Source organism: Nansenia antarctica, assembly GCF_963989245.1.
Source record: "Nansenia antarctica genome assembly, chromosome: 4".
In the NCBI taxonomy this organism is placed as follows: Eukaryota; Metazoa; Chordata; class Actinopteri; order Argentiniformes; family Microstomatidae; genus Nansenia; species Nansenia antarctica.
Window position 1 is genome coordinate 14,452,046 of NC_137689.1, and position 18,692 is coordinate 14,470,737.

General features: G+C 44.0%; 1 protein-coding gene across 2 annotated transcripts; it reads right to left on the minus strand.

Annotated features, from left to right (window-relative positions):
- Positions 1-1,682: 1,682 nt before the first annotated feature.
- On the minus strand, positions 1,683-18,140 carry ubash3ba (ubiquitin associated and SH3 domain containing Ba; the record flags this gene model as incomplete). Of its 2 annotated transcripts, none has more annotated exons than XM_080530319.1 (14): positions 1,683-4,269; positions 4,491-4,600; positions 4,754-4,860; positions 5,008-5,152; positions 5,292-5,384; positions 5,697-5,819; positions 5,934-6,054; positions 6,211-6,355; positions 6,540-6,748; positions 6,868-7,037; positions 7,285-7,483; positions 7,874-8,060; positions 8,441-8,494; positions 18,004-18,140. In XM_080530319.1, 14 exons carry the CDS (start codon positions 18,129-18,131, stop codon positions 4,132-4,134), a joined length of 1,929 nt encoding a protein of 642 aa, XP_080386445.1. In that variant the 3' UTR covers positions 1,683-4,131. The 2 variants fall into 2 exon arrangements, with proteins under 2 accessions (XP_080386445.1, XP_080386444.1); XM_080530318.1 differs by having other exon boundaries at positions 5,934-6,075; positions 18,004-18,131.
- Positions 18,141-18,692: the final 552 nt, after the last annotated feature.

Below are 18,692 nucleotides of genomic sequence, written 5' to 3' on the forward strand. Positions count from 1 at the left end.
CGTCCAACCCCCACCCCCCAACCCCTTCATCCTTCAATGCCCTAAGATAGCACAGCACATATCCCCCAAACTCTGCTAAATCACTTCCTTTAACAAACAGAAGGACCCGAGTCGGTCCCCGCACATTGTCCAGCACAGACTGACCCCCACCAGACACAAAGCCTAGATCAGGGTGGAGGAGACACAGCAACAGGCACACTGCTCATCAACCTGAACCCCCTAATCAAACACTCCCTCACTGAGGGCCAGGGCGGTGGGGGTGGCACAACGAGTATCCTACTATTTATTCCTGTTTATTGCAGGGTGAAAGTGTTCCATCTCCAAGTTGGAATTGACTTATGCTCTCCCTGATATAGGTTACATGTACCCAAGAGATTATATAGTATAGTAAGGCCAAGGTATAGTGAAATACCCAGCACTTTGACTTTGATAAGTCCAAACTGTCAATTATAATAAAGTATTCTTCTGTGCGTCTTTCACCCAACATTCAGAGCTCTGTCCTGTTGTGCAACACAATACAGCATCCACTCCCCTCTCTACCCCCTTTTCTCATCCTCATCCTTCACACCTGCACAAGGGAACAGCTAATCCCTGCTTCAGGAAACCAGATCACAGGGGAAGGGGAGGCAAGCTTGGAGGAGACACAGCTTCTGGTCACACTGGCCATGTCTGAATGCTCATACTGCCTCCTGATATATCTCATTCATACTGAGAAATCATCTTGAATTGTGTGCTGAAAGGCAAAAAGGCAACTCTGAAAGGCAAATCTAGTATGACATCCTGTAATCTAATTGTACATAGATAGACTACTGCAAAAGTTCTCATCTAAACTGAAAACGCTTCCTAAATAGGAACCCGCCCATAGGGCTATGAGCAGGGTTGCCAGATGGAGCGGGTTACCGCCGAATGGGCTACTGGATTTAGCGGGTTATAGACTGCGGTTAGGCTGTAAATTGTCAATCCCATCTGGCAACAGAGGAGGATTCAGGCCCTGCCACTCATCTAGAGCAGTGACGTCAGTGTGAACCCTGGCCACGCCCCCATGCCCTCTGCCACTTGACAGGCGGAGAGAGTGAGACTCCGGGGCCAAAGGGGTTAATTAGTCTTGTTCATTGATACAGACGGAGGGCTTATGTTAACAAAACGACTTAACATAAGCCCCTTCTCACCCGAATACAAACGACTTTGTACTTTTGTTTAAAAACATACTGGTTTAATTACTCTACTCACTTTCTTTCTGGTTGTGACCTCAAAGACAAACACAAACACAAAACCAAACATCTCGCTACCCCCCTGCCACCTAAGCTAGGCCTCTCTTGTTAAAGGATCATTTGCCCCTACGGTAGCAACTTTAACCTGCTTAATGTTGTATCGATTAATGTTTATTTTGTGTAAATGTGCGGTATTACCTTCAATACCTTGGCACCTACAGGAGAACATGCGAGGCTACTTCGGCGTGGCTTTTCTTTCTTTTCCTACAAAGACCGAACCCGGTTAACCCTCTTCAGTCAGGAAGGCATACATCAGTAGGCATACAGCACCACCTAGTGGCGCTTATTAGTAGCCTAGTTGAAGGAACAGTAAGGTTAATGAGCTGTGTGTGGACCAGTGAGTTATGATGAAACGTCAGACACATCAATGCAGATAGAACATTTATTTGCCAACATAATTTATATATTTCATAAGCAGTACATTATTATAATAATTTTCACAATCATTTTAATAATTGAGGCAGTCATTTGCAACAAAATATAATACACTATTTTCTGGAACACTTTGTGTAATGCATAAATCTTAAACAATAATTTAAATACATAAAAGCATTTTAACATGACTTTTATTCTGTTTAATGTAGAGTTTGTTTTTCAAGTAAAGAGATTACATGAATACATGAGCTTGTATTTTCCCCTTTTGCATGCAGAGCATTGTGGAAACAGTGAGAGCTGTCTCACTCATGGCAGAGAGCAGAGGAGGTGAAACAGTGAGAGCTGTCTCACTCATGGCAGAGAGCAGAGGAGGCGCTTATTTATTTACTTCATCTCTGTCTCCCTTTCAACAACACAACAAGCCAACACTGATGTGGGGAAGACTGTCATTTCTGTAAATGTAGTACTGAAAACTCAAGCGTAACAGTGTGAAAGTAACATGGGGAAAATGTTAAGCATGGTTCACATGTGTAACTTTTAGACACAAATAAAATACTTTTTTCACATAGACAACGAGTCCTGAGAAGAGCATTCTGTTCTCTGTGGAAAGAGAAGGCATAGAGCAAAGGAGGGGGGGGGGGTGAGAAAAAGAGAGAGAGAGAAAGAGAGAGAGAGAGAAAATCTCCCTGTTAGAGTGCCATTTCCAACACGCTACTTCTAACTCATCATTTGATGTTTTTTCCCACATTTGAAAGCATACTGTGTTTGCAGCTATGTTGGAAGCACAAGGTTAGCTTACAGTTACAAGTTACTCACCAATGTTACAGGTAATGTTACATACAGTATGACATATGAGGAAAGTTTGGCATTGTGTGAAAGTAACATGTTATTGAGTCTTTGCAAAAGAGAGACAGTCTGCCTCACAGGAAGCAATTATCTTTCTGATATGGCTGATCATGACAAAACCTCTTGTGATGTTGAATGCGGGAAACAATAGAGCAGCCTCTACTGTACATGTAGCTTGGTATGTTGCTTGGTAAACTATTTGCTAATAGTTAAGAGTTTGAGAGAAGTTGGGAAGAAAAGATAAAAGAATGTTAGGTCACATTGCATTTCTAGCAGGTCATGTAAAAAAAAACATAAAAGAAACCATGAAAGAGAGATAATAAGAATCAGAAAATATGCTGATGCTGTGTAACACTGCTCATAACATAGAGGAAATAAAAACTCAATAATCCTTCTAAGGAAATCTGTTGGGACTGTCAACAATCTCCATTTATTTTTGCCTTGATAATACTATATTCAAATTGCAAAAGTTGGCTACATCCTCCTAAGTGTGTCTTGCAACAGCCACAAGACACATGGCACTGGTTGATATGTATGTAACTGCATCATCATCACTCTGCCTTGACCAATGTATGGACATACTTGCTGCACACCAATAAGTGCCTGCATATAATGTCCTCATTTGTGCTACAAATACATGAACACCTTGTCATTTAACAAGATTGCACAGAGTAAACCTAACCCTAACATGACATTTAAAAAAAAAATGAAAATATATCAAACTGCAAAGCACTATTCTCATTTCAGCTTTACGGAAGCAAGTTAACTTGTACATGGATTATTCATGGTTCATTGACAGTTAATGAAATGAAAGAAACCCCTATCAAACAAGTTTGCTTACTTATTGCCTCTTCAACAGAGAGGTGAACTACAAATGTTTTGTTGACCTTTAAACTCTTTCCAAACAAACAAAGTGTATAGTGGTACACTGAATTGGTTGAAGAATGATTGAAGGGTTGAACTAACCCAACTCGACCCTAAACCACTAAGTGCCTTGTCTGATTGTCAAGGGTCAGTTCTAGTTTTGTGCTTTTTTGAGGAGGGTTTGTGCCGGTGAAATGAATGGAACATTTTCAGAGCCATGGAAGATTCTAGCAGTGTTGTTGTCGTTGTTGTTGTTGTTGTTGTTGTTGTTGTGCAGGTCTCCTGTTCTCGTCACAGTGTATGAGAGAGCAGCCATGTTTCTTTCTTCAGAATGACCCAGTGTGTTGGGATGCTCAGAGCTGGGGCATGACACAAAACCTGAGTTTGTTCGTGGCCAACAACTGCATTTGAAGTGTCACACGTTTTCTCAAAGCATTTCCCCATTCAGAGGCACGGGCAAGGGGGGGTAAAATAAAGGAGTGACTGTCCAATCCAATGCCAACTCAAACTCCATTGTGCTCTGACCACTACACCTCCTCATTCATGAACAGTGCATTTGGACACACACTGTCTAATACACATATCAATGCTGCGATATATATATATATATATAGACTCAATGAGTTTGTTAACACAGCATCTGCGATGGAAGCCAGGGCTTTTTGGTCTGGTTTGACAGCATGTGGGTGCGTTAGCAGAGGAAATGTTTGCGCTGCGGCTGCTCAGCATTGCGTCTCTGGACCACTGAGGGAGGGGGAGGCGGATGGCAAGGCCCTCACTCCTGGAGCAGCGTCTCCCTCCAATTGAAGCTGTTATTCGGTCCGTGTGTCAGAGGCAGGATGGGAGGGTCCACCAGCTGCCACACCCCTGTCTCCCCCATCTCCTCACACGCACAGAAACCCAGGTATGGTATCTAAACAGGGAGGGAGAAGAAACATGTGTATGAGGGGTCAAGAGAGACACAGAGAGAGAGAGAGAGAGAGAGAGAGAGAGACAGACAGACAGACAGACAGACAGACAGACAGACAGACAGACAGACAGACAGACAGACAGACAGACAGACAGAAGAGCATGAGATAGAAAGGGAGCGAGAGAGATACCATCTGTGGAGAGACATGAGGAAAGCAGACTGACCTTCCGAACCACTTGAACAAAGTCCTTGGAGTTCTGGGGGCTGAGGCCTTGCATCTGGCGAGTACAGGCCTCCAGGGAGGAAGCATGGGCCACAATCAGGACCGTGTTTCCTGTGTGAGAGAAGGAGCGACCAGAGCCACGCATACCACAAATATGATTACTTCCAGTCAACATGGACACACGCTGACTCACAAAGTAGAAGACAAGTGCGTGGTGTCGTGTTACTTCACACAGACATTATCACAGACAGATTGTCAGTTTACCCAGGTTTTTACACTCTGTCAGAATCTCCCGGGTCACCTGGAAGCTCCGGCTGATGTAGGTGTCATAGGCCTCCGACACCCCCAACTTACTGGTGGGAATATGAGGTCTAGAGAGAAGGGAAAGAAGAAGAACGTGGTTCGCTTTAGGTCAATCCTAACCACATAGAGCTTAGTTTTTGGGGGGTTGGTGGCATCAACATGGATTTAACTGAGCTAATGTTGCTGTGTGTATCGTCACCCGTAGTAGTGTGTACCTGTAGGTTGTGTCCACACTCAGGTTGGCAGCAGCCAGGTCAGTGGGAGGGATCCAGGCAGGTAGAGCAGTCCCCGACACCCATTTAGTCCACTCAAACAGCCCCGGCTCCACACGGATCTTGGTCGTCCCCTCCTGCTGGAGACCTGGGATAAGGTTGAGTAGAAGAGAGTGTGTGTGGGGGGGGTGGTGGTTGGAGTTGGATTATTGAGTTAATGATACAGTATGCAGTAGTGATGTGTGGCTGCCATGACTGTTGCTTCAGGTAATGGTTCTGAGCGGTACCTCTGAGGATGTTGTGGGCAGTCTGGACACAGCGCAGGGAGGGCGAACAGTACACAAAGTCTATCACCGATTGACTATCCAGCAGGGCCTCACCTGGAATAGGCACATGATCACAAATACATCACATCTATGTAGAGTAGCTTGTCCTAAGCGAGGTCAACAACCAGCCAGGCTAGTTACTCCCCCAATAAAGGTAATTCCCTTGGTGGAGATGCTAAGAGGTACAGGGTAATTACAATATCAAATGATTTGTGCATAAAACATTCCAATACAAATAGCATAAAAATGTGAGTCTATAAAGAACTGGTAGAGATGAAGGGAGGGCATGATGGAAACATTTAATTGTTGTTCTATTTCATTTTTCACAGGTTGTTTATTTCGGATGTCAGAACATTGTGTACCTACCCACAAGGCGGGCCTGGGTGGAGCCAAACACTGTTATTGGACAGTCTTTATCATAGTCCCGGCACCCACCAATCCTAGCTGGCAAACTGGATGGCATGTTGAGATTTGAGCGAACATATCGACCTAGACACACACGCGACCCAGAGAGAGAAGTAAACAATATGGAAGAGAGTGAGTATGACATAGGTGCACTAGTACCACTCTATGGAATGTTTACTACCCCCTATCCCATCTAACCTTTGGTATCAAAACATTGAGTGATCCAGTGTTTCCCGAACACCACATCCATTCTTTCGCCATGGCGACACACAAACAGGCTCCTCTTAGGCAGACAAGACTGACTGCTAGGCCTCAGCATCTGGGGAATGTAGTTTCTACACTTAAAATAGTACTTTGAGTACATAGTACTTAATACATATATTGTATTATATTGTATTAAAATTATCTAGCAGAACATTATAATAGGGCTTTACTCCGTGAAGTTTGGACATCCAAATACATTCACAGCTTTTACCTGCATGGGTGGGCAGTGAACACTGAGACTGGCTGGATCCCCAAGGTCGTCAAGGAAACGGCCATCCAACTGTGCATCAAATAACAGCCCACCCACTGCACCTCTGGGGTTTGATGGTGAGGCACAGTTTAGAAAAGAATGAGACCTAGGAAAGGGTTGAAAAGATCAGGATAATCAGTCACAGATCAACTGCTGGTAGAAAAGAGGCAAAGAGTAAAATCCCACTGGATAGCTGGTTGCTTTAGAGATTTTTAATCCATTGCTCAGTACAAAAGAGCAGTGCTGGTTTTGGGTCTGGTGGGTGTGATGTGAAGCCTCCTGGTCCTTACCCATGGAAGACCCAGGTGTCACACTCATCGGCACGGCTGACATAGTTCTCAGGCAGTAGTCCGGACAGCCCCGTGCCCAGAGAGGTGCCATAGACCCAGCCCTCGCTGGCACTGCCCTGCTCCACCGGGGACATGAAGATAAAGTCCCCTGGGACCAGCTCCAGCTCGTCCTCGTTCTGAATTACGTACGGGTACATCACGCGCAGCGTCTGTAGCAGGGGGGGTCACAGACAGGTCAGCAAGTTCAGCAGGCCTGATTTAGTCAGTCAATCAGAGAGTCAGATGCTACCACTTAGTGTCAACAGGGGAGGGAGCAATCATACTGTACCTCGTGATTGGCGAACCGTATGTCCCGGGAGAAGAGCACAGCCAGCCAATCGCAGCCCAGCGAAACGTCCACACTCTTGGCCAGCTTCTCTAACGCAGCCAGATGATTGGTCTGGAAATGGTAGGCCAGGGTCACATGGAGCTGCTTCTTATGGGGCTCCACATGGACATCTAAGTGGGATAGAGACAGGAGACATAACAGATATTACTGCAGATATTATTGTGAGTTTTTCATCTGCCCCAGCATACATTTCAGTATCGTAATTGTCAAACTAAATATTATTTAAAATGCCTCACTTATCCCTCCCTCCCATATAAGGAGGATTGGCAACCACATGCTTCAGTGTGTGTGACGCGTAGTCCGTTTGTAGCCTACTCTGCGCATTCTTGATAGAGAGGGTGATAGAGAGGGTCTAACCTGCTTTAGTTGCGGCCTCTGTGGCAAAGTCCGAGGCGAAGCTCTTGAGCACCTCGGCCACCTGTTCCTCCACAAAGAGACCAATGAAGTTGGAGGAGGTGTAGAGCTCCAGAGGGAGGGGGGTGGGGAAGCGTCCTCTCCACTGGCCCACCACAGCCTGGAGAGCCTCACTCAGTGCCTCTAACTTCCCATCCTCACACTGGCCCAACACAGAGAAACAGCAGTCATAAACTGTCCGGCAGCACATACCTACTCAGTGTCACAGTACAATTTGACGGACAGACGGAAAGACAGACGGACGAACAGACGCACACAGACACACACACACGGAGGCTGGGGCTAGAAATCGGAGGGCAAGCTCATTGTGTCAGTGGAGGCTGGTGGAGGTAGAAATAGGAGGACGGGCTCATGGAATGAAATTACGTTGTTGATACCATTCCCCATTTCAATCATTACAATGAGCCTGTCTTCCAATTTCTACCTCCACCAGCCTCCCTCCTGCTGTGCACAGAATAGTGACATGAATCATGGCCCTCCATTCTAACCGCACACAGGAGCAGAAGTCCCCCTGTCAGAGAGGAGGCCTCACCATAAAGAACTGGCAGAGGGTGACGTGGGGGAAGATGTTGTGGGCCTTGTTCTTGCCGCAGGTTTGCCGGCTCTGCTGCCAGAAGTGGGAGAGCTGGTGGAGGAGGGGTCCGCTGGGCCGCAGGTACAACACGTACTCCCTGGGCAGGGGGTCATCCAGGAACGGGTCGTCCACGTGGGAAAACAGCCTGGGCCACAAGGGGGGAGCGGTTAGTACACAAGGAACTGGGTGTATTCACCCACAACTATGAGCCATGGGTCACGGGTTTAGTGTGTGTGCCAAAACAGCATAAGAATTTTTCCATTAATTAATGCCGAAGTTTCTTCCCGTATTTTCTCTATTTATACAGCTGCAGAGACTGGAAAGATTTGGAGGTTAGGGTGGCATTGTATATATGTCCAGCAGAGGGCAGCAGGGATACAGTAAGAGAGGCCTTCAGTGTGGTCAGGAGTTCAGTTACATCTGCACCAAGGTTTTTATGACTCGACCAGGCCTTTCCCAATTCAATCAGGCTGGAGTAAGTAACGGTGTGTGTGTGTGTGTGTGTGTGTGTGTGTGTTTACCCACCAATCACAGGCTGCCTGAACATTCCTGCCTCCCGTGGACACCAGAGCTTTTAGCCTGCATTGTGGAGGAGAAGAGAGAGAGAGAGAGAGAGAGAGAGAGAGAGAGAGAAGAGAGAGAGGAGAGAGAGAGAGAAGAGAGAGAGAGAAGAGAGAGAGAGAGAGAGAGAGAGAGAGAGAGAGAGAGAGAGAGAGAGAGAGAGAGAGAGAGAGAGAGAGAGAGAGAGATCAGTGCAGTCACAAAATCAATAGTCTCTTTTCCGGAGGATGTTTATTGAAACTTAGCTAAGTGTTCAGGAGCTCTTGCTATAGCCTGTAAAGCATGCTACATGGCTCAGAGGTCTATGATACCTTCTATCTAACTACACACTATCACTGTCTGTGAAGTAGAAGTTCACCTCTAGATTTTGTATGCTTTGGAAATATTCAAATGAGCCAGTTCTATGAATACAGGGCAGTAATGACTATAGCCTATTACCATGCATGCTTAACACAGACCACATCATCCTTGTTACACTTGCCTGATCACAGGGGGGAGGGGACTTTCACATGCTTATAATCGTTGTTTATCAAGAAGAGAACAGACCACAAAATGATGGTCATCATGTTGGTCATCATGTTTAAGATGTTTAAGATAGTCTACTGTGAAACTACCCAGCTACTGTGGAACTATAATATGCATGTCCGTTTCAAAATGTCACTCAGTGGAAATGCGGATAGATACTGTGATACAAACACTTCCTCAGTCACTTAACATGAGAGATATGTTAATGTAACAAACAAGATCATATTGCTCAACTACACTGTCTCATCATACACACTTTAGACAGACACACACTCGTACCACTAGGTTGGTATTGAGTACTAAGTCTAATCATGAGACGATATTACTCCTGGGGACAAGGGGTGACAGCATCAACTGTCAGGGCCAAAGAAACCCACAGTGGGAAAGGAGGAGTTGTTACAGTTGCATGTGAAGGAAATCCAAATGCTGTTTGCTAAGAATTAGATACAAAAGATATGACTGCAAACGTAGAGTAGTCAGAATGTCACTACAGTCACACGTACTGTTTTAACTACCTAATAAACAAAAAGAAATAGGACCCATCAAATCCATGCATACGTAATCGAACTTCAAAAGCTATCCTTATCCAACTGTGCCATTTTTCAGGGCGCCAGCTAACATCTTGGGGCTTTTTTTAAGTTCTGAGTGAGAAAAAGCTGATTACATTACCGTTAATGAGCACTTTGAATCTAATTAGGATGTTTTTTTTTGAAGACCTCTAAAATTGCACGTTCAAAGTGCCTCCGCGGGGAGTTCTGCTATACTGATCCAAGTGGTTCAGCCAGGAAGCACTGAACTACAACTCAGAGAGAACTCCATTACCCAGGGTCCCAACAGAACTGAACTACAACTCAGAAACACCTCCATTAGCCCTCACCGACTACATCACTAGCTACTGACTACTGTTCCCTTTTTTAGAGACTCCTTATCCTTTGTCAGACAAATAGGTCATATTTTAAAAAACAGCCTAGGCCCTCTCTGAGCGTGACCGTGTGTCCCCTATGTCACAGCAGTTGACACACCTCCCAGTGGAGGGAGAGAGAGAGACCACTACGGTACACTCATTCCCAGGTAGGTTCTAATCACCACTGTTCAGCACAATGTGAGAAACAGCATTATGCAGACTCTTTTTCATTAGTTTAGTAAACTATTCAGAGGAGTGTAGTAGTCACTCTGTTGGTGTGTGGGTCAACATCTGAGGATGATTCAGTGTGTGGAGACACTACACTACACTATGTAACCCCCTCTCCTCCCTGATTAAAAACATGCCGTTGAATGTAGTGCAACTTTGGTGTTCACACTCGATGAGCTATTTTTAAACCTGCCCCACAGAGAGGGCCCTAGATACGGCAAAGCCCCCTAACCCCGAGGGCAGTGTGCCTTGCCATCGCAAAGCATGCTGGGACAGGAAAGCCCTGGTTACAGCACCAACACCAGATGGAGTTCCATATAACGTTGAAAAAAAGAAAACACAGAGACATATGTAGAGTATAGGCCCCCACATTCCCAAGAAAAGAAAAGTTATGCTACGGGCGCATTACCCTAAACCGGCGCTACTGACTCACACACAACCACACAATCATAGATTCCACCTGGTTCCTTATCGAGAGGAAAAACCAGATCAGAGGACTTCCTATTTCTGCACGCTAGTTATGGGATTACAGGCATCCAGACATGACTGACATCATTACAAAATAGGGTGCCGTCCCAACATTAGAATGTGGCATCACACACAATCTGATATAGCCTAGTGTGGGGTAAGAACACTGGTTTTCTGATCGACTCACATTGAGTCAACCCTAGTCAATCCAGATGAGATCTACCACCACAACACTTACACTGTAATCTAGGTGAGAGATTTTTTTTCAGCAGTCGTAACCAATGAAGACGCTCCCAACAGCCTTGATAAGGCAACTTCAGCTCTGCTTACTGTGTGCTAACACAACAGAAATACACACATACACATTAAACACAATCAAAGATAAACACACGCACAAAAACACTATCACATTAACCATACAGAATGACACACACACACACACACCTGTTAGACTAGCCTATCACCATGTCCAGTCTGTGCTGGTCTGGTCTGAGTTACTGTGTTTCTAACCTATGCCCCAACTCCTCGGCTCCAAGCAGGAACTGAATGATTTATTTATAAACTGCATTTCCTGACCAAGGCCAGGGAGGATTGGAAAAAAAAAACTGGAGTGCAGTCTGTTAGGGAGCAATAACTTTGGATTGTACCTTTATGCAGTTCTGTGAGTGTGCATGTGTCACTTTTTGCATACCTGTAGACAGGCATGTTGGCATTCTATCAATGTACTACAGCAGAGTAGGAGTATGGGAGAGCTGTGCTTTAAGTTTAAGTAATAGGATACTGATTAGGTTAATAGTTTGGTATATGAAAGAGATATTGTGAAAATAAATAGATTAAAATAAAATAAAAAGATAGACATTGTAAAAAGATATTAACATGGGCTACGGATGAATTTCCCCAAAACCGGAGCTACTGACCACACGCGCACGCAACACAGTCTCCCTGGCCCCTCACTGACTCAGCTCTATGGGGAAATCCACATTTCCTGTTTACAAAGCTGCCAGCGAACACACATCACTGACCACTTATCACACTAACTGTGGAGAGAAAACTCCTCTAGTCCACTCCACAAACTGGACCTCCAAACCCCCTCCCCAGAACAGAACAGAACAGGCCCGTCCACAGAGGAAGTGCCCCTCCCTACAGCTGGCCTCTCTCTGCCCCGTCAGCCCGGCCTCGATGGACCAGGCATCTGAACCGAGCAGAAGAGAGAAGGTTTCCTCCACAACTTTAGGGCCTTTTCAACAGCTGTTACTTTGTTCCTGTTGGCCGACCTTTCAGTAAAGATTATGCTAAAAAGGTTAAGAATAACATGGGGCTCTGCTCTAGGCTTCGGTAAATACATCATCTCCCCCAAAGATCTGTCTCAATGAGACACACTCAGGAAGTGACCTCCTCATCAGACTGCTCAGGAAGGGATTCATGTGAATTTAATTATCAGATCAAGTGGCACACCTTGCTACAATATACAGAGGTATGGGGCAGAGGGGAGATAGGGAGAGAGAGTGAATAGGGAGAAGAACAAAAGAAAGAGAGAGAGATAAAGAGAGGGAAAAGCAAGGCCTGCTGGGCCTCTGTGATTAAAACACACAAAGCCCATACTGTGCGCTGAAATATAATTTGGACAAAAAAGCTCAGTGTCTAATTGGTTGTGTGGGACATCTTTGTTATCTGGTCTCTAACATTGGGCACTAATTGCGAACTGTCAACAACAAGCCTTGTCTTACCATCCAGGGCCACAGAGTCTCCATCAGTGGTATCTCTCTCACAAAGCTAACAATATAACCCCACTGACACTATTTCTCACACACTCACTTCATTATTTTTAGAGAGAGGAGACAGAACTGGAACCTCGCACAGGAAGGCGGAGAGTGATACCATTACATTGACAGAGAGAGAGAGATTAAAATAGAGGCGGTGTAAGCATCAACATTTAAATGAGCAGTGTTCAACACACACAACGCTTCCATAGCTTATTCTACTCAGAGACACATGTTAGGGTGGTAGTAGGAGCACCAAGTAGGCTACTAAAAAATAGCCCCCTGTGATGTTGTCTTGAATAGACAGTAAACTTCGACATTCAACTGAGCTGACGTGATTCAAAACGAAACTTAGTATAACTGTAACATAGGAACTAGCCTGTCCAAAACACTGGTGAGAGCCTCCACAACCACCAGATTTGTCATACCTGAACACAAAGTGAGATGCTGTGCATTGCGATTCAAGTTGTGAAATGAATGGGAAAAAATGATGTGATCCTTATAGCTGATGGCATGGAAATGTAAAGTATGTGTACAATAATTAACCTTTGTGCCTGTGAGTGTAAATGTTTATGAGTGACTCATGAGACCCACTGAATATTAAACAGTCAATTGGGGCAGATGAAAGGGCGAAAAAAAACATGACAATTTACAAGAAGCCAGAAGACATTTCAAAAACAGGGCAAAGGAGGAGTGACTCACACAAAAGCTTAGTAAATCTCAAGGCATCAGCAACAAGACTCAAACCATCAGGTCATAACTGTCTAAAGTTACACATTTTGACCTCTCATGGAGATTACATTAATATAACTGCTACAACCCCAAAACAGACTACATAGACTACCAGCCAGGTCTGAGCTCAATTGATTCATTGTCAAATTCCAAAGGATAACACAATTAACCAAACATGCTAATACACAAGCAATTATTTGTTACGTTTGTCTCTTTTTCCCACATAATGAATGTGATGCTGAAGTCACGAAAACTGTAAATGACAATGGTAAAAATGATCAATAAAACATATCTCCTCTCAGACTCTATCCTCAGTGGACCTAAACAGCATAAGGCAGGTCTGATTACAAGCGCAAGACACACACACACATGCACACGCGCATGCACACGCATGCACACACATGCACACGCATGCACATGCATGCACATGCATTCACACAAATGAGACAGATTCCCTTATGGACTACTAAACTAGAGGACCTGAATGTCTACAGCATGCTTGTGTTGTGTTTTACTCAGGTTTGCTGAATGCACCCTTTTTCGTGCCTCTGTGAGCTGTTCTGCAGACAGTCAGTACAGAACATCTGCAGACAGTCAGTACAGAACATCAATCCATCCTCTCGGCCCATGTTCATTTATCTAGCTATGTGGTCAACCTCTGAGTCCTATGAGATGCAACTTGAATGCTGACAGAGGAAACAAAACTAAACAATATGACAGTGTACAGTACTTAGTAACGTAATGTTAAAACAAACATTTCACCAAAACACACAGCATGATACAGTATTTGCCTTATCTAAAAAAATAGAGGCATGATCAGAATGGTTGTGCACACATGTGTTGTTGTTGTTGTTGTTGTGTTGCCTGCAAGACAATTTTATAAATTATGAACTTGATCACTATTTATGTGCAAATATCTACAGTGTGATCTGAGGGTACACATGGGAATGAGATACAGTATGTCGTCCTCAGCAGTGATGACTGATTTAGATTTAGATTTCCCTAAAGATGACCAGCGAAGGTAAAAGGACACACACACACACACACACACACACACAGACACACAGACACACAGACACACAGACACACAGACACACAGACACACACACACACACACACACACACACACACACACACACACACACACACACACACACACACTACAGTTTGGTCTAAAGATGAGTATCTTGTCCCGTCTCTAAAACATTGAATCAGTACGTGCACTGCATTTCCCCCACACTACCCCCTGAACCCCACAGCACATATGGGTTCCTTTATGTCCCAGCAGTCCCGGCACTCTGTAAAGGTCACAAACCACTTCCTGAAACGGGCCACTTCCTCTTGGCGGACAAACTTCTGAATACAAGTTTACAGAGAGATTGCAAACGTGGGCGGATAACTGCAAGTGTGTGTGTGTGTGTGTGTGTGTGTGTGTGTGTCTGTGATTCTGTAAATGTATGCATACAGTATATTAGAGTTTGTGAGTTTGGGTAATGCTTGGGTAAGGTTTGAAACGTGTGCTTTAGGACTGAAAAACACAGATACAGCACATAAGCCAATAGCTCACAAGCCAAAAACCGTTCTATCTGACTGCATCTATGAAATAACCCCACAACTGAGATATTTTCCATAAAATAAAATAAAAAGAGGTGCAGGTTATTTGCTAGCTTGCAGTTAATAGTTGGAGGAGCATTTAAAAAAAAGACCTTCAATCTACAATTCTCTCACAAAAAACTCATCTAGTTGCATTATTGTTATGTCATCTTTGAAACAGTGGCGGAAGTTCTATGGTGTGCCTTTGAAGATTACCGTAGCTTTGTACAAGGAGAAACAAGGGAGGAGGTAGACAACAATTTTCAACCTGAAAACGGCTTGTAACAAGAACTTCTTAATAATAACATGAAGGAAATTGTTAATTCTCCAGGAAATTATTAATTAGGCCTATATCATGTGACAAGAACCCACACATATACACTGAGTGAAAATGTGAAAGTGTTAAGGGATAATGGATGACTTTTCCTCATCACCAAAGAGTTCTGTCTTAAACATGTTAAATACACACATGAAATTAAATATTACACAGGCAATTTTGCATTAAGTTGCAAGTCCTTAATACCCCTCTGTTACAGTACATTTCAAAATGTACCTACAATGTATATTTCTTGGTTAACAAGTGTAATTGTCTCTTTAACACAATATAGCAACACAGGATAGTGCCCAAGCTAAATCTCCAACGTCGAGAGGCCAATAAGACAAATAAAAATAAGACGAAGAAGAGACGAAGAAGAGCTGAGGCCAGTGAACTTTAGCGCCCCATTGTTGTGTCATTGTAGGGCCAAATGTAATCAGGCAGTGTAATTAAAAGCCTATTACTCTCCGGCCATTTCAGAAAACCATCTGCAATATGCTGCGTGCACAGCCTTGCCAGAGCCACAGGCTCTCAGTGTGGAAACAGACTGGGGATGGGCCTTACCAGCATGGTGCAGGGACACTGACTGTGGCAACAGAGACTAGGCAGATGGCTCCCTTATAAACACACACACACAAACACTCCAATCCACAAAGACACCCTCCCCTGTCAAATATATACAAACAAACAAACAAGGATATAGGCCTAAACACGTGTGCAGTTTGCACAAACATTATCAAAAGGCATCACCCTCTGTGACAGAATCATACGTCATGCACACACTCACTAGCAAGCCTACCTAGAGACTCAAAACTCACAGGCACACATGTGGCCAGTCTCATCTTTAACACACAGACACACACTTCAACCAAACAGAGGGAAGTGATAAAGAAAGATAGTTGTGAAGAAAACTCTAGCTTGCGCTGGACTCCACTGCTATCACCTAGCTAACTCAGTTAAGGCCCTCAATTCTGCTGAGGGGTCCTGTATGTTGTCCACTTATAGACCTTACAGGAAATGGACCACACCATCTATATTCTTAGGGGAAGGCACTGCATTGAGATAGAACATTTAAAATATAAAAAGGCATAGGCCAGGCAACCTGTACTAAACTTTCTCTTTCCTCTGTAAATGGAAAGTTTGTGCAAGTCCTTTCTCTGGGTTGCATCATCAGGGAAAGACTCCTCGAGCATTGGGGACTGAATCTCAGCGTTTCCACTGTCAAACAACCCATCTACCCTCCACACTCCAAAACAACCACACCTCCACCACAAGAGCTTCTACCAGAGGAACCTCTGACCATCAGACGGTCTCTTCTGCCTGGCTTCTTGGAAACAAGCGAAACCTAAAACTGACAATCAGGACAGCAGAGACGCTGAAATGTATGCCAAGTTTTGAACCATTGTCATTCTCTCAAATGGATCCGCTTTCTTTGGGACTCTGACAACACTGAGGATCATGATGGCTTCCTCCAGTCCTGTGAGTGTGTCGGATTGGCTGTTCTATACTTAAATGATTCAGCAGGAATTTCTCCCATATAACAGTAGGGTTCTGTGATTCATTCTTCCCATTGGTTTACTCAACCCTCCTCCACAAAAGAGCCCTTGTCCCCCCCCCAGGGCTATGACAGGCAAAGCCATTTATACAGTTTCCCCGGAAAACATTTTCTGATCCTCTTACAGTAGGTAAAGTGATTGATTCATTTCACCTTCAAATGCTATGCCGACAAAACAATCAGCTCTAGTTCTCTTCAGAGCTCTGTAATCTCTAGATCACACTTTCAAGAATCTACAGTCCTCTTTTGTTTAGCTGAACAGCCATAATTTTAGTGCAATTAAATGCAATTACCCCTTCACTTTCTTCTTTTTTTTGTGTATACAAAAAGTTGGATGACAAAACCATCTGTGCTGCTCACATCCGGTGAGGGGTACTTGGAAGTACCTAGCATGTGAAACACTATTCAGGCTAATCTTTAACACAGGGGTGTTTAGTCAGTCAAATCAGTATACTTACAAATACGTTGACAATCCTTGACTAAAAAGGGGTTCGTATTTCTTCCAATCACACTATTCAATATCCTAGTGTAACGTGGAAGGTTGTTTCAAGTGCAATTTCACCTGAATTATTTCAACACACACACACACACACACACACACACACACACACACACACACACTTTGTGGCAACAGCAGTGTAACGATGCACTATTGTTTCTGCAACAATGAGGAGTATTAGTCAATCCTAAGGCTGAGATGTCTTGCTTTGGCATCCTCCTGCACTGTGACTGGGATTATAAAACACAGTAACAGTTGGCCTTATGATGACAATTCTCATTCAAAGATAATGCCCATAGCAATTAAGAAGACTTTACAGTTATGAGCATCTCTGAAATATTGCCAGACACAATCTGGTACATGAAAGGGCTAAATATCCAGTGTCTCAGGAAAGTGTGGTACATTCGATTGAACATGCAAACCTGTATGGTCAATAGTGGGTGGTGAGGGCATCATGTGTGAGTACAGGGGGTTTGACCCATCCTCCCTGGGGGGGCCAAGTGTTGAATAACTACCAGAGTTTGACACGCGAACACAGCTATCACATTTATTATTTATTATTTATTATATTATTATTATTATTATATTATATATTATATTATGTTATTATTATTATTATTATTATATATTATATATATTATTATTATTATTATTATTATTATATTATATTATTATTTAATTGTGATGTTGGAGATGTGCAACGGAGCAGGCAACATATGAGGGTGGAAGAAACTTTCATCCAATAACGTGTGGGACAACAGTGTAAGTCCAATGACCAGCACTAGACCTCTCATGCCCTACAACAGTGGAATTGTCAGCCTTTTTTTATTTTAAATGCGCAGTTATGCCATGGCACATTTGCACAGCTGCACACCAGTTCATAATAATAATAACATCCTAGCTTGGGAGAGATCGGATAGTGGTCCAGTTTGGTCAGATATACTCACGCCCTGGTCTTGGGGAAGCCCATGGACAGCAGCACGTCCAGGTTGGACCCATGTTTGACAGTGCCCGGCCGATTCTGACGCTGCCTCCGCGGGGTGACTTTGGTGTACAGATCTTCTTTAGCTGCCATAATATAACTCACCGTTCCATTTGTGTTTCACTCCCTGGTTCCACTTACTTTCATTAAATCTAGAAAGACGGAGGCGGCAGACATCGAAATCAGCAGCGGATTGTTTTGAGTTAAACGAGACGCACACCACGACAAACCATTTTGTCTGATGGAAGACCAAGGGTGCGCTCTGTTGCCAAATGTTCCGAACACAAAATAAGCCAAGCTTCTTCCTGGTGGCACAACGCACAGAAAGTCATAACCATTGCGGGAGGGGGGTCACTAGTCGGAAGTCACATATTTTCGCTCTCTCACCAACATCGACCCGATTTCAAATACGCTGATTGGGAAGGAAATTTGTTTCGCTGCCGTGGTGTCTTTTGTAGTCGGTCGCAAATACATATATTTCCTGAAATGAATAATACGCTGTAACTATGACTCTTCTCTTCACAATGTCTTATTTATGAATGGATTTGGAGTGAGCGAAGGTCCAGCCTGTCAAAAGGTTGCAGATCTACGGCACCGCCCCCTTCCCTTAAAGAGACAGCTGAGATGCGCTTGGAAACAATGTAATGCAATGAC